The sequence below is a fragment of the Lithobates pipiens genome, unplaced genomic scaffold, assembly GCF_037356315.1.
Source record: "Lithobates pipiens isolate NorthernLeopardFrog02 unplaced genomic scaffold, aLitPip1_a1.2 Scaffold_19, whole genome shotgun sequence".
In the NCBI taxonomy this organism is placed as follows: domain Eukaryota; kingdom Metazoa; phylum Chordata; class Amphibia; order Anura; family Ranidae; genus Lithobates; species Lithobates pipiens.
The window spans coordinates 207,731,798-207,748,799 of record NW_027507764.1 but is presented as its reverse complement, the minus strand read 5'-3'; the positions used below and the strand labels follow the sequence as shown (position 1 = coordinate 207,748,799).

General features: G+C 41.6%; 1 protein-coding gene across 2 annotated transcripts in view; it reads right to left on the bottom strand.

Annotated features, from left to right (window-relative positions):
* The window catches only part of AOAH (acyloxyacyl hydrolase), a 211,271-nt gene that overhangs the window by 43,044 nt on the left and 151,225 nt on the right, over nucleotides 1-17,002 (bottom strand). For both annotated transcript variants that reach the window (XM_077491659.1, XM_077491660.1), the window contains exon 11: nucleotides 12,789-12,883. In XM_077491659.1, the coding sequence (XP_077347785.1) occupies nucleotides 12,789-12,883 (95 nt within the window). The remainder of the gene's footprint in view (nucleotides 1-12,788; nucleotides 12,884-17,002) is intronic.

Sequence of the window (17,002 nt, the reverse complement as noted above, 5' to 3'; positions counted from 1 at the left end):
CGTAGTCCCGTCGTACATTTTGTACAGCACCTCGTTCTGAACGATCAGATTTTCCCACGTCAACTTTGTGCGACCGTGTGTATGCAACACAAGTTTTGGTTAACATCCGTTGGAAAAAATCAGACGGATTTTGTGGTCAGAATGTCCGACCGTGTGTATGGGGCAGTACAAGAAATCTTATTGCCTAACCATTACAATATAGTCAATGTAGTAAAGCACAACATTATAATAAAATAATTAACATGCACTGGAATAAACCACATGTTACACATGACACAAACCACATGATCAGATGTTCCTGTTAAAGTTGATAACAGATGACCAGGATGAGGGTTTGTATTAAGCCTTGTGACTGTAGTTTTCTCATCTCTCTAATCAGATGAAAATACATTTTTGACAAAAAGGAACCTTATCCTAGTCTATTAGCTTTGTGAATTGAGCTGCAAGTATAGTATTGCATCTCACTGTATGAGATATGATCAATAAATATATCAATAAAAACCGACTCTCTTGCTGGACCACTGAGATCTGCATTACTGGACAGACATACAAAATCTGGACAGACATACAAAATCTATTCAGGTACGGGATGTTAGATTTATTGGACCTATAGCAAGCTCATTCAAGGCAACTGTACTTCTACCTGCTGATTTTAAAGCAGTGGTAGCCCACTTTTGAGCTAAAGGGGTCTCAAATGCGGCCCCTGACAATACCACAGGGCCTTGTGTAATGGTTAATATATTTTATGCTTGGGAGGACTGTCAGAAAAAAAAAAAAAAGGAAGAAAAGATAAATGTATGGCTAGCTTTAGAGAAACTGTAAATAAAAGAGAGATCCAGGAGGTGGCATACACCTCCTTGTACTTTACTGCTTGCATACCAGCAGATTTTAACTGCTTATTTTTTTGTTGGAGTTCTTTAAACGTTTGACTGAAATTTAAATGAATAGTTATTAAAGTCTCCATATAAACTTGGAAGCTGATTAAACATATTTAATGACAAATTACAGTGACAGTTTTCATGCCTGTAAATAATGTACACAGAATGCTGCATAGCAAAGGTCACAGCACACGCAGTGATATCTCACTGTAATTGGTATTAGTTGCTCTTAATTAAAGGTAAATTTGTATTTTTACAAAGAATTATGTACCATGTTTAGGGATTTAGATCTTCAGCCAAAAAAAAAAAGTAACAACGCCTTCGACAAGAATTCTTTGCATCTGACAGATGGCTAACGTGTGAATAACACCGTCCTTTACACAAAAATTTGCTTTTATTATGCCTTATGTGGGTTTATAAAAAGATAGATCAGTGTTTGAGTTTAAATGTTTAAAGCAATGCATTTCAATGTTTTTCCAAGCTCTGCAAAAACCCTACTCCACGAAATATATAGTGAAGGAACGCTGACAAAAGATTCATTTAACAAAGGCTGATCGATATCCACAGGCAAGGAGAACAATCATTCAATGGATTATGTGTGAGCCATGGAGACCAGACGTACTTTCTATATTGCTCATGCTATGCGCACATGGTGCTTTAGATAAAAGGGAATTGATCAATCTTCCCTGAAGAAAACAAATACAGAATGGATTAATGCTTCACCGATATTGGTATTTTTAGACCAAATGTTCAAATTACAGGGAAACAGCTCAATGTGAAATAAATAAAACCGTTAGCAGAATAATGTTTACACAGCAAACAGGAAGCTTTAAATTGAAATCATCTTGAATAAAAAGCCATTACTCAATACGGATAAGAATATATTTTTCTGCTAAAAGTTACTCTTTAAAGAAGCAGATGTATGTAAAACAGCTCAAAGCCAAATTCCAGGTATGGATATATTTGCATAGTTACATTGGTCCACCTTGGGTCGATGTAAGTATGCATATTCCATGCCAAAAGTAATCTGCACTTAGCAGAAAGCCTTATGAGATGTAGCAGCTACCACTGTATCTTGACACCAGATATATAGTTTTACCATAAAAAGTGTAAAATTATATATTTATATATATATATATATACATACACACACAGTATATATAGTCAGGGGGTTAGCTCAATGGGGATCACCTTCCCTGGGAAAAGGCAGTGCAAGCGGCAGATTTTCTTAAAAATCTAACGTATAGTCAGTTTTATTTTAAAAGGTTGCATAAAAATGACACAAACAAAAACAGAAAATAAATCTTTGCCATTCAGGAACTAACTAAACATTGCAGGTTCCTAAACTCACAGGTGATGGGCTTCTCCCAGTTACCCACAAAACAATGATAATGCAAACCTTTTCTCTCACAAAAGCAAACGTCACATAAACATCTCTCTCAGGCTTTTGGCTTCCTGAGTCCCAGGCCAAGAGCAGTTCTTTGGTCCAGTCCTGCTTTATTTGCTGTATAACACGGGTCTGTTGGGTAGTTTCCCAGCTCTATGCTCCACTGTAAACTTAAAAACTCGAAGGGCAAGGAACCACCTTGTTACCAGACAGTTTTTCTCCTTGTTATCACACATCCATTTAAGAGGGGCATGATCAGTGACTAGATTGAATGGTCTCCCCAACAGGTAATGTTTCAGGGCGTCTAAGGTCCATTTGATAGCTAAACATTCCTTCTCAACAATGCGATAGTTTTTCTCATCTGTTAAGCTTTCTGCTCAGGTAGAGCACTGGGTGCTCCTCCCCGTCTCTGACTTGGGACAGTACAGCACCCAGTCCCAAATCAGAGGCGTTTGTCTGTACCACAAATTCCTTTGTGAAATCTGGGGTCATGAGCACAGGTTGTGCACAAAGAGCTTGCATCAACATTTAAAATGTCTTCTCTGCCTCCGGATTCCACGTAATCCTGACTGACACTCTACCCTTCGTCAGATCTGTCAGTGGGGCTGCAATGGTGGCAAAATTGGGTATAAAACGTCTGTAGTACCCTGTGATCCCAAAAAATGCATCAACTTGCTTTTTATATATAGGTTGCGGCCACTTTTGAACCACCTCAATCTTGTTAATCTGAGGCTTGATCAGTCCTTGCCCAATACTGTAACCAAGGTATTTGGCCTCCTCCCACCCTTTGGCACACTTTTTGGGGTTGGCAGTGAGTCTTGTTTTCCTAAGGGAATCTTCTACTGCTTACATCCTGGACAAATGAGATTCCCAATCTGGGCTGTGATTTTTATTTAATTTGCTACTGCTTCTTGCCTAGCCTCAGGTATTCTATAGGGCTTTACATTTACGAGGACAACCGTAATTATGTCATGTTGTATAACACTGGTCTGTCTGGGTAGGTGAGAGAAAAAGCCTCTATTCTTACTCAAAAACTCTTTAACAGCCTTCTGTTGGGCCACTGACAAGGTTTCAGTTATGGGTACCTCAGTTGTTGCAAGGGCCATGTCCTTTTGAGGGCTTGGCACTGCCAGTAAAGTCTCTGTTCTTCCAAGGTTTCAAGAGATTAACGTGATATATTTGCTCTGGTTTCCTTTTCCCTGGCTGGTAAACGTTGTAGTTTACTTCCCCTACTCTTTCCATAATTTCAAAGGGACCTTGCCACTTTGCTAGGAATTTACTTTCAACTGTGGGGACTAGTACCAGTACTCTATCACCAGGGTTGACGGCTCTGGTCTTGGCACCCTGAATATAAACCCTTCTCTGGGCCTCCTGGGCTTGCTCCATATGTTTCTGTACAAGCAGCAATCCTATCTTGCATCACTGAGATATGCTCGATGATGCTTCTATAAGGCGTGGCCTCTCCCTTCCACGTTTCTTTTGCGACATCTAGCAACCCACTGGGATGTCTACCATACAGTAGTTCAAACTAGAGGCCTGAGGTACCTCTCGTATAGCAAACATGAGGAACAGCTGCAAAAAAATCCCAATTTCTCCCATCTTTGTCCACCACCTTTTTTTAACTTTTGAGAGTTTTGTTAAGTTTCTCCACGAGACCATCAGTTTGGGGGTGGTATGGAGATTTTAGATTTTGAACAACTTGCACAATTCTTTACTGACTCTGATCATAAATGGTGTGCCTTGATGCGTTAATATCTCTTTTGGAACACCCACATGACTAAATAACTGGACATGCTCTTTGGCAATAGTCTTAGCTGAGGTATTACGCAAGGGAATGGCTTCAGGATACCATGTGGCATAGTCCAGTAATACCAGTATGTGCTGATGGCCCTGGGTAGACTTTACTATTGGTCCCACCAGATCAATGCCAATTCTTTCAAAAGGCACTTCAATTATCGGTAACGGTACCAGCGGACTGCAAAAATGGGGTGATGGCCCAAAATACTGACACTCTGGGCACAACTCACAATATTCTTTGATCTCTACATGTTACCCAGGCCAAAATAATCTCTGGGTTATTCTCTTTTTAGTTTTCTCTATACCCAGGTGTCCACCCATTATATGACCATTGGCTAAATCTAATACCATCCAACGATAGGGTTTGGGAACCACAAGTTACTCTACCTCCTCCTCCTCTTGCTTTACTACTTGATACAGCAAGTAATTTTTAAGAGCCATGTAGGGAAACGACAACCCTACATTAGGTTCAACAGATTCGCCATCAATCATTTTAACATTTTGTCTGGTTCTATTGAGTGTGGAGTCTCTTAGTTGTTCTGTACAAAAATCATATTTTCTGACTTCTAAGTTAGGCACCACGTTCTGTCCACTCTCACTATTAGAGCCAGAGATAATTTCTTGTTCATTACCTCAAGCTGAGGGTGGGATTCCAGCTCCCCCTGCTCCCCAGCCATTACAGAAAAAGGAAAAGCATCAACCCCTCCGTTGGACACACCAACAGTTTCCCTTTCAAGTTTGCAATCAAAGGGGTCTGGAATGAGTTCCGGTGTTTCCTCAGTGGGGGAGCTCTGTCCTCCTGACTCCTTTTGTTTTCCCATAAACTCCAAAAGTGTGGAAAATCTCTCCCCACTAGGGCTTCATGAAGCAGTGAGGGTACCACCCCCACTGAACGTGTCACCATGCCCCACGGGTTATCAAACTCAACCACAGCAGTCTGGTAGTCACGTGTGTCACCATGTATACAAATCACCCTGATAGTGCTAGGGTGTAACTTTGCAAGATTTCCAAAATCACCTTTGACTAATGTCACAACACTACCAGAATCTAGCAGTGACTGGCTTTCCATCAACAGAAATAATACACATTTGTTTTTCAAAGCGTCACTGAAATTATGCAGTACATGCCACCTCTGCAAACAGACATGCGTTTTTTCATATAAGCATTATCACAATGCATTGGTTCATCATTCAGGGAACAGTTAGCAGCAATATGACCTAAAGCATGGCAGCGATAACATTTTATACCCAGTCCTCTAAACTGCCCCAGAGACCTTCCTGACGTTGCATAGTTGCATAGTTAGTAAGGTTGAATAAAGACACCAGTCCATCCAGTTCAACCTGAGGGAATGTCTACAATTGTCCCTATCCCTGTACATTGCACACTCACATTGGTCCCTACCCTCAAGGAGCCCACAATCCAAGGTCCCCCTTCATATACTAGGGCCAATTTTTGGACAGAAGCCAATTAACCTACCTGCAAGTCTTTGGAGTGTGGGAGGAAACTGGAGTACCCAGAGGAAACCCACGCAGGCACAGGGAGAACATGCAAACTCCAGGTAGGTAGTGTCATGGTTGGGATACAAACCAGCGACGCTTTTTACTGCTAGGTGGGAGTGCTAACCACTACACCACTGTGCCGCCCTTGACCTATTTGGCCAGTCTCCAGGTCCTGAGCCCATAGTCTCATTATCTGTAGCAACAGTCTTTTCATTTATCCCCATGCTCTTTAACCCCCGGGACAGTCTTACCGGATCCTCCGGGTGGGTTTTCACCCCTAGCGACACTGGGGTGGGGCACGGGTGAGTTCAATAAGTCCTCGTATGGTATGGAGCACATACAAATATTGGTCCACACTCCACACTTTTAGGGCCTACCAAAGTCTCTGGCTGCAGCCACTTCTTGGTGAGGTGTATCAACTCAAACATTTGGGAGGGGGGTTGCTTGTCAGTACTGTATGACCACCGATTCACCCGTTGAGCCCAGACTGCAATGGTGACACCCAGGCATGCAAGCATCTCAGCCTTCAGTGTCTCATAATCCTGGGCCGCATCTGATTGCAGGTCATAATAAGCCTTTAGAGGTTCTCCTGTCAGAAAGGGCACTAGAAGTCCTCCCTTTTGCTCTATTTTGCCATCTTTATTGAACAGTGACGCTTTCAAAAGTTGCTAAGTAAGCCTCCACATCATCTGTAGGTGTCATCTTCTGTTCCACCGGCAAAGGACTTGCGGACCTCTTCTTTAACTCCAGCAGGGCCAAACTGGCGGTTGTTTTTCTGCTGGGCTGCAATGGCCTAGCAGTTAAAGCGACACAGTGCCAAATTGCAAAAAGTGTTCTGGTCAGGAAGGGGTTAAATCCTTCTGGGGCTGAAGTGGTTAAAAAATGCCAGAAAACTTGAGTTGATCACTTCCTCTACTTGTACTCAGGTCTCTGCGGGCTACAGAACCTCTCCCACTATGTTCTAGGGATGGTGGTGGAGTAATTGTAACATAATTCCTGTCTTGGGGTGAGCAGGTGAAAATAATGGGAAGAAAGCTTGGGAAAAGGAAACTGATGCCCTCACCACCATATCCAAGGATTGGTAAGCTACAATATATTACAGTTTTGTACGTTTTTAAAGTGATTTTTGATTTAAATTTTTTTTTTAAGCGATTTTGCTGCTATATTTAAAACACAAAATTAAAGTTCTTTTTCAAAGCAAACAAATACTTTCTAGTCCTGCTGCCTGTGTCGCTGAGGGTGTTGGATGCCTAGTCCCCTACTGTGCAATGTGGTTTCTTTCTCAAGCCCCTATGTCCTGTAGTGATGAAGAAGCTGGTGGAAGAAAACAGTGCAGTGGGGGTTCCTGCATACAACACTCCATGAAGCAATGAAAGCAGAAGATCTTTAAGCAAGCTTCTCTTTTCAACTAACTGAAATTTGACAGCACAGGCAGTGGGACAAGAAAGTGTTAATTGCTTGCCTTGCAGCGAGACATTTATTTCATGTTTTAAAAGAGCTGTAAAGCTGAAGGTACAAATAAAAAAAAAAAATGTAGTTATGGATTAATTCAAAAAAGATATTTAAACCTGCACAGCATGGCTCAGCTTGCCAAGGGGAACCAGGCTTAACTATACCGCATAGTGCTATCCAGTTATCTCTGGGAGCTTGCTAGGTTTTTATTTAGTGTAATGTGCAGATAGGTCTCAGAGAGAGCGAGACTTGGCTGTGCTGCCTGCCAGGCAGAATTACAAATCATATGGTGAGTAATAGAGTGAAAGGGGAACTCTATACTACATACATATTGTTTAACCACTTGCTGAACAGCCGGTTGGTTCGTTCCTGTGAATCGCGTACTGGTATGTCGGCTCCTTTAAGAGCCATAGCACGGCTGGTGGCTGCGATGTCCCCCAGCCACCCGTGATCGCTGGAAACAGAGCCACAACAGGGATATATCAATATAAACAGACGGATCTCCGTTCTGACAGGGGAGTAGAGAGAGATCTGCTGTTCCTAGTGATTAAGAACAGCGATCTCTCTCCTTCTCCAGTCTGTCCTATCCCTCCACAGTTAGAAACACCTTCCAAGGAACACATTTAACCCCTTGATCGCCCCTAGTGTTAACCCCTTCCCTGCCAGTGACATTTACACAGTAATCAGTGCATTTTTATAGCTCTGATCACTGTACAAATGTCAATGGTCCCAAAAAAGTGTCAAAAGTGTCCAGACTAGTTTACTTTACTATATACCATTACTAGTAAAAAAAATGGCCATAAATCTATTTTGTAGATGCTATAACTTTTGAGAAAAAAACAATCAATTTACGCTTATTGCAATTTTATTTACCAAAAATATGTAGAAGAATACATATTGTCCTAAACTGATGAAGACGTTTTTATTAAATTTTTGGTTATTTATTATAGCAAAAAGTAAAAATTATTGTTTTTTTGGGGGGGAAAAAGGACGTTAATTTTGTTTGGGTACAGCATCGCACGACTGCATAATTGTCAGTTAAAGCGATGCCGTATCGCAAAAAATGGCCTAGTCGTTAAGGGAGAAAATCTTCCTGTCTGTAAGTGGTTAAATACAAGAGTCATGTGTATTCTTCCTTGACTTTTGGAGCGCTTCGTGTATTTCCCCCAGATCTGTGCAATAATCCAGCGTGAAACTTTGCAGCTGTGGAGCAGCTTCCTGTATTGATCGCTTGCTGACTGTATACTGTATATATATGGCAGCAAAGTGGCTCCCCTGTGCAGAATCAGGTACGTGATTCTGCACAGGGGAGCACCCACCCGCCCCAGTGTAAAAGTAGCCTTAAAGTGGATGCAAACCCGATTTTTATATTTTTTTTCAATTTAGGCTGGCACCTTTAACAGTATAGGATTTAATGTCATCCGTGCCCAGTCTTGCCACAAAGAGTTAATCCATCTCTGAATAATCCTCTTATCATATTTTTCAGTGAGATAAAAACAGACACAGAAATAGGATTCGGTTTCTCCCCCTTGCTGTGAGTGACAGGTGATTTACATATCTCATGCACCAGCCTGAGAGAGACATTCTGTGTTCTTCAGATCCCCCCCCCCCCCCTCCTTTCTTCTCCAGCTCTCCCAGGATTGGCAGCTCCACACCTCATCCCACTTTTCTGGGTTTTGTCTGGATGTTAGTGATCATAGCAGAAGTTCAGTGTAAGAAATACATTGGAGAAAATGCATGTTGACAAGGGGAGTGAAAAGGTGGGCAGGGAGTCTACTGACATCATGACTCCACCCACAAGCTCCGGACAACAGACCCACCCACAGAATCTGCAGTTTTTCAGGTCTCAGAGGGGAGACATTTGACAGGTAAGGATACATGCAGAAGGCCTTATCCTTATCCTTATCCTTATCTATCCTTATAGATACCCACTATGGCAGTAGTTTAGAAAGGATGAGAGTGGCTTTACATCCACTTTAAGCTTTGAAAATGAAAGGTAGGCACTGATTGGTTACCATGCACAACTGCCCCAGATTCTGTCTGCTTCCAGTTTGATAAATTCCCATCAATGTGCGCTGGGCTGGCCTTCTATAGGCGGTTCTCCGAGTTATAAACAAAGTGCCATACACAGAATGTAAGTAGAAAGTAACCTCTTGCCGACCATTTAATGCGGCAGGACGGCTTTCCTGCGCGATCCGACATACCTGTTCGTCGGTCTATGCCAGAAGGATAGCGGGTGTGGGTGCATGTGCGCCGTGGGTCCCGTGGACTCAATGTCCACCCACGAGCCGGGATCACTGTGTACAGAGACAGAACGGGAACTGCCTATGTAAACAAGGTGATTGCCCATTTTGCCTAATGACATGTCAGAGATCTTCTGTTCCCAATGATTGGGAACCGTGATCTTTGTCTTGTCCCAGGCAGCCCACCTCCCCTGCAGTTAGAACACACCTAGGGAACACACTTAACCCCTTGATCGGCCGCTAGTGTAAACACCTTCCCTGCCGGTGTCATTTTTAGGTTGATCAGTGCATTTTTTTAGCACTGATCAATGTAATAATGTCACTGGTCCCCAAAAAGTGTCATTTGGGGTCAGATTTGTCCGCCGCAATGTCGCAGTCCCGCTAAGAATCACAATTTGCTACCATTACCAGTAAAAACAATAAAAATAAATGAAAACCCCCAAATCTATCCCATAGTTTGTAGACACGATAACTTTTGCGCAAACCAATCAATACATGCCTATTGCGATTTTTTTTTCCCAAAAATATATATCGGCCTAAACTTTTTTTTTAATTGTCAGCCTTTTTTTGTCTATAGTGCAAAAAATACAAGCTGTAGAGGTGATCAAATACCGCCAAAAGAAAGCTCTATTTGTGGGTAAGAAAGGACATAAATTTTCTTTTGGTACAGAGATGCATGACTGCGCAATTGTCAGTTAAAGCGACACAGTGCTGTATCGCAAAAAATGGCCTGGTCATTAACCACTAGCCTACCAGCCGCCGCAGTTATACTGCGGCAGGTTGGCTCGGCTGGGCAAATCACCATAGCTGTACGTCCCTCCTTAAAGATGATGTAGCAGGTGTGCGCACTGCCATGTGTCTCCCAGGAGCTGATGCGCGTCATTTTGCCCGCCAGGCGCCCACGATTGCTTGTGACAAACACACAGATCCTGGTTCTCTCAGGTGAGAGGAGAGAGATTGTGTGTTCATACTAAGTATGAATACTAATCTCTCTCCTCCCCTAGTCAGTCCCATCACCCTACAGTTAGAACACAACCAGGAAACACAGTTAACCCCTTGATCGCCCCCTAGTGTTAATCCCTTCCTTGCCAATGTAATTTATACAGTAATCAGTGACTATCTTTAGCTCTGATCGTTGTATAAATTTCAATGGTCCTAAAATAGTGTCAAAAGTATCTGATCTGTCCGCCGCAATGTCGTCGTCCTGATAAAAGTCAAAGATCACTGCCATTACTAGTAAGAAAAAATAATAATAAAAATTACATAAATCTATCCCCTATTTTGTAGACACTATAACTTTTGTGCAAACCAATGAATATACGCTTACTGCGATTTTTACCAAAAATATGTAGAAGAATACATATTGGCCTAAACTGAGGAAAAAATGTTTTCTTTAAATTGGGGGATATTTATTATAGCAAATCTACAAAATATTGTGCTTTTTACAAAATTTTTGCTCAGGTGGTGATCAAATACCACCAAAAGAAAGCTCTATTTGGGGGTAAAAAAGGACATATATTTTGGGTACAATGTTACACGAGCACACAGTTGTCAGTTAAAGCAACGCAGTGCCGTATCGCAAAAATGGCCTGGTCAGGAAGGGGGCAAATCCTTCTGGGGCTGAAGTTGTTAACCACTTGAGGACAGCCCGGTCGCAATGTACTGCAGATGGGCGGCCCAAACAGGTACCGTGATGTACCAGTACGTCACTGCCTGTTTGGCTGAGCCAACACCCGCTGTGATTGTATACAGTGGAAGTTTGTCAGCAAGTCCCAGTGAGTGATTCACGATGCGGACCTGCTGATCAGCTGTGTGCAATCACAGTCCAGTGTTGACAAAGCAGGGATGAATTAGAGATCTAATAGTAAAAGCAGCACACTTTACACACATTACACATAGTTAGGCACACATTTAATCACTTGATCACCCTAGATGCTAACCCCTTCCCAACCAGTGTTGCTAATACAGAGACAGTGTATATCTTTATTAGGACTGATGACTATATTTGTGTCACTGGTGATGTCAGTGGCAGTTAAGCAGTTCCCCTTAGTGTCAGATTGCCCACCACAATCCCATTATAAGTCGCTGATCACCGCCATTAGTAGTATAAAAAAAATTCCAGTATATATACCATAGTTTGTAGGTGCTATAACTTTCATGCAAACGAATCAATATACACTTGTTTTTTTTTTTGTTTTTTTTTACCAAAGGCATGTAGCAGCATACATTTTGGACAAAATGTATGAAGAAATTTACATTTCTACATTAAAGAGGAGTTCCCCTAAAAAAAATAAAAAAATAAAAGTCAGCAGCTACAAATACTGCAGCTAATGACTTTTAATAATCAGACACTTACCTGTCTCAGGGTCCAGCGATGCGGGGGGAACAAAGCTACCACTCGTTCCCCCCTCTGCTCGGCGGCGCCGGCATTCTAACTGTGGGCACCCGGCTGTGGCCGCGTGTTGTAATTGGCTGCGCAGTCATCTGGTACCTGTCATGTGTCCCAGATGACTGACAGGAGGGAGGGGGCAGATCCGAGCCCTTCCTGTGCCAAGGGGAAGTGACGTCAAGAGCCCAGGCACTGAAGGAGGCAGACTACGAGGGACCCCCTAGCAACAGGCATTTAGAGTTAAAAAAAAAAAATTCAAATATTTTTTTCTTTTTTTTTTTTTTAGGAATTTGGATGATTTTTTTTTTTTTTATGTGCAACACCACTTTAAGTAGAAAATATTGTTTTTTTCCCCTCAAAATTTTCTGTCTTTTTTTTTTGTTTATATCGCAAAAAATAAAAAAAATCAGTGGTGATCAAATACCACTAAAAGAAAGCTCAATTTCTGTAAAAAAGAAAATGATAAAAATGATATAAATTTTGTTTGCGTACAGAAGGGATATGCAATTAGCAGACCTCCAGCTGTTGCTAAACTACAAGTCCCATCATGGCTCTGCCTCTGGCTGTCATGCTTGTGGCTCTAAGAGTCTTGCTATGCCTCATGGGAATTGTAGTTCTGCAACAGCTGGAGGTCCGCTAATTGCATATCCCTGGCGTACAGCATTGCATGACCGAGCAACCGCCAAACTGCAAAAAATGGCCTGGTCGTGAAGGGAGTAAAATCTTCTGGCGCTCAAGTGGTTAAACTAGCTCCATAGGGCTTCCTCTTCATCCTGCAATGTGACCAGAAATAATCTGGACTTGGAACATACTGTAATTGGTTGAAAACTCAAATGAGCAAATGGGGTCAGTGGAGAGTGAAGATATTTGCATGTGTGTACAGGAAAGTGAAAATATGTGATAATGATGAGAGGCTGCCTGTTGATGCATAAATGTGCTAAATTATATGGTTGACTGCTCTGTATTTTTGTCTCATCTCATGAGCCGACATTCCTTAGACCTTACTCTAAGTGGTCCATTAGTATAAATGTTCCTGGATTATAATGATTCTTTATGTTATATAATACATGTCAGCTGGTATTATTATAAAAAGTTGCAAATATATTGTCATTAGAGAGATGCTCAAAATACATTTTTACTTACCTTCGAAAACTGAGCAGGTGTAACCCACTCAGGAGGGATGTGGAAGTGGGCTGATGCCGAGTCTCCTAACACTACAATACCAATCGCATCTGTACCTAAAAAAAAAACATAAGACAAGTCACATAGAGACATCATGCAGAGTACAATGCCCTATCTTTTAATAAGCAGAATTATAGGCATATGCATTTTTGTTATTAATTCCCCACCTACACAACATTTTTCTAATTTATATCTTGTGGCTAAGCATTTTTGCTGGCCAGCGATGGGCTATTTTTTCATGTAATACTTTTTTAATGAAAGCATAATGAAAGATTCAAGTAATGAGCACTTGCAACAGTCTCGGTACAAAGCAATCACCAACAACAGAACTGGGAGATATGAGGTGAAATGATTTATCAGTTTAATGGAAAATCATTTTCTGTAAATGGTTGTTTGTAAAAAAATAAATAAAAATATTATCAATATAGACAACCGTTTAAAGCGCAGGACAATTATTCTCTAAAGCCCCATACACACTATCAGATTTTCTGCTGGTTTTTGTCTTCAGATTTACCAAAACCATATAATATGAGGTCAAATCTTAGGAGTTTCAATTTGTATGCAATCAGGCAGGTCCTTGTACTACATGGTTTTGGTAAATCTGAAGACAAAAATTAGCAGAAAATCTGATAGTGTGTATGGGGCTTTAAAGTTACATTGCTACTTTTCAAAGCACAGATGGTCAGAACCAAAGACTGATCAGCTGAAAATGACTATTCTAAAATAACAATTCTAAAATAAATTACTGCTGCTCACTCACTGATAATTTTTTTTTAAAGAAATTACATTTGTTGAAATCTATCCATTTTAAAGAAAGAAATAGTAATCAAGTATTTTAAAATGTGGATATCTATAAAGCATTGCTGGTGAATGTTTTATAATACATTTGTTGGCATTTCCCAAACATTTAGCATATAATAACTATAGCGAATGTTTGTAAAATGTCAGTAAATGATTGTATAAGGCCTGGTTACATAGTTACATAGTAGGAGAGGTTGAAAAAAGACATCAAGTCCAACCTATGTGTGTGATTATATGTCAGTATTTCATTGTATATCCCTGTATGTTGTGGTCGTTTGGGTGCTTATCTAATAGTTTTTTGAAACTATCAAGGTTCCCCGTTGAGACCACCACCCGTGGAAGAGAATTCCACATCCTTGCCGCTCTTACAGTAAATAACCCTCTACGTAGTTTAAGGTTAAACCTCTTTTCTTCTCATTTTAATGAGTGGCCACGTGTCTTGTTAAACTCCCTTTCACGAAAAACGTTTTATCCTTATTGTGGGGTCACCAGTATGGTATTTTTAAATTGAATTCATATCCCCTCTCAAGCGTCTCTTCTCCAGAGAGAATAAGTTCAGTGCTCACAATATTTCCTCATAACTAATATCCTCCAGACCCTTTATTAGCTTTGTTGCCCTTCTCTGTACTCGCTCCATTTCCAGTACGTCCTTCCTGAGGTCTGGTGCCCAGAACTGGACAGCATACTCTAGGTGCGGCCGGACCAGAGTCCTGTAGAGCGGGAGAATTATAATTTTATCTCTGGAGTTGATCCCCTTTTTAATGCATGCCAATATTCTGTTTGCTTTGTTAGCAACAGTTTGGCATTGCATGCCATTGCTGAGCCTATCATCTGCTATGACCCCCAGGTCCTTTTCCATCCTAGATTCCCCCAGAGGTTCTCCCCCCAGTGTATAGATTGCATTCATATTTTTGCTACCCATTATTTTACATTCTTCTACATTAAACCTCATTTGCCATGTAGTTGCCCATCCCATTAATTTATTCAGATCTTTCTGCAAGGTTTCCACATCCTGCAGAGACCTTATTGCCCTGCTTAGCTTAGTATCATCCGTAAAAACAGAAATTGAACTGTTTACCCCATCCTCCAGGTCGTTTATGAACAAAATAAATAGGGTTGGTCCCAGCACAGAACCCCAGGGGACCCCACTACCCACCCCTGACCATTCCAAGTACTCCCCATTTATCACCACCCTCTGATCTCGCCTTTGTAGCCAGTTTTCAATCCATGTACTCACCCTATGGTCCATGCCAAGGGACCTTATTTTGTACAGTAAACATTTATGGCGAACTGTGTCAAATGCTTTTGCAAAATCCAGATACACCACATCTAAAGCCCCATACACACTATCAGTTTTTTCCTTTAGATTTACCAGAACCATATAATATGAGGTCAAACCTTAGGAGTTTCAATTTTTATGCAATCAGGCAGGCCCTTGCACTACATGGTTTTGGTAAACCTGAAGGAAAAGCTCAGCAGAAAAACTGATAGTGTGTATGGGGCTTTAGGGCCTTTATCTAGATGGCTACTCATCTCCTCATAGAAGGTTAAAAGATTGGTTTGGCAAGAACGATTCTTCATGAATCCATGCTGATTACTGCTAATGATACCGTTCTCATTACTAAAATTTTGTATATAGTGCCTTATCATCCCCTCCAAGAGCTTGCATACTATTGATGTCAGGCTAACTGGTCTGTAATTCCCGGGGATGTATTTTGGGCCCTTTTTAAATATTGGTGCTACATTGGCTTTTCTCCAATCAGCTGGTACCATTCCAGTCAGTAAAAATTAGGAAAAATGGTCTGGCAATTACTTGACTGAGTTTCCTAAGTACCCTTGGATGCAAGCCATCTGGTCCCGGTGATTTATTAATATTAAGTTTCCCAAGTCTCATTTTAATTCTGTCCTCTGTTAACCATGGAGGTGCTTCCTGTAATGTGTCATGAGGATAAACACTGCAGTTTTGGTTACTGAAGCCCCCGATTCCCTTCCCTCCTGAAGAATGAGGAGAAGAATAAATTAAACACTGTCGCCATCTCCACATCTTTTGTAACCAGATGTACTTACTCATTCTTTATGGGGCCAAAATGGTCGGTAATCCCTTTTTTAATGTTTACATACTTAAAGAATTTCTTTTGCTTTTTTTTGCTATCCTCCGCTATCTGTCTTTCGTGTTCTATCTTAGCCGCCCTAATTACACCCTTACATTTCTCGTTGCATTCTTTATAAAGTCTGAATGCTGATGATGATCCCTCAACCTTGTATTTTTTGAAGGCCTTCTCCTTTGCTTTTATATGCATTTTTACATTGGAGTTCCATCCAGGACTTTTGTTCGCTCTTTTAAATGTATTACCCAATGGGATGCATTGGCTAATTGGCTCATTTAATATGCTCTTAAAGGATACCCATCTCTCACCTGTGTTCTTTGTTCCTAAGATTTTTATCCCAATCCATGCCTTCTAGCAAGGTTCGTCATTTAGGGAAGTTGTCTCTTTTGAAATTCAGTGTCTTTGTATTTCCCTTATGTTTCCTATTTGTGTGATTTATACTGAAGCCAATTGACCTGTGATCGCTGTTTCCTAAATTGCCCCATATTTCAACATCTGTGATCAGGTCTGTATTGTTTATTATCTGTATCTGTCATGGTTATGCAATAGAGTTCGTCTGCTTACCTGTCTCCATGTGTTCATCTCTAGAGACCAGCCGACCCTCACCTGACTGCTTTTGTAATCCATCCTCTGGCATGGCTCCACCCTAGCTCCTATCAGAGAACTCTATATTAATCTGTGCACTGCAGGCCAACCCTGCTGATCAACCTTTGTGTGTGGGCTTCCTGTTACCTGCCGTATGCTCTGCTGTTGTTCCGTTACCGACTTTGGTGTGTCCTTGACTATCCCTGTTTGCCTGTGATCCTGACCTTTTGGCGTGTCCCTGACTATTCCTGTCTGCTTGTGGCCCCGACCTTGGCTTTGTCCCTCACCATTCCTATCCTCCTGTTGCCTACTGTGGGTGTGAGCTGGGGGACCCTGGGGGTCGCGACCTGGAGCCAGTTGCAGCCAAGTCCATCCTCACCACTAGAGGCTCTGGTGAACACCTGCTGGCTCTTAGACTCCGCGCCCCAGGGAATCTTACGCTCTACCCCCGGTGGGATCCATCTTGGTGTTCTGGTGGCCCTGCCTTCCTGTCACCTTGACCCCCGTCCGCAGCAGTCAGTCGTAGGGTCCACAACCTTGCAGTGCATCCCTACGGTGTGCATCTGTCACCTGGCCTCCAGGTGACCTGACAGTATCTAGTTGGTGCGTCTACCATCTGAACCATTAAATTGTTCTTCAAGACATGCAAGACATTTAGGAACTGGCGAGCTTTAGACAAAT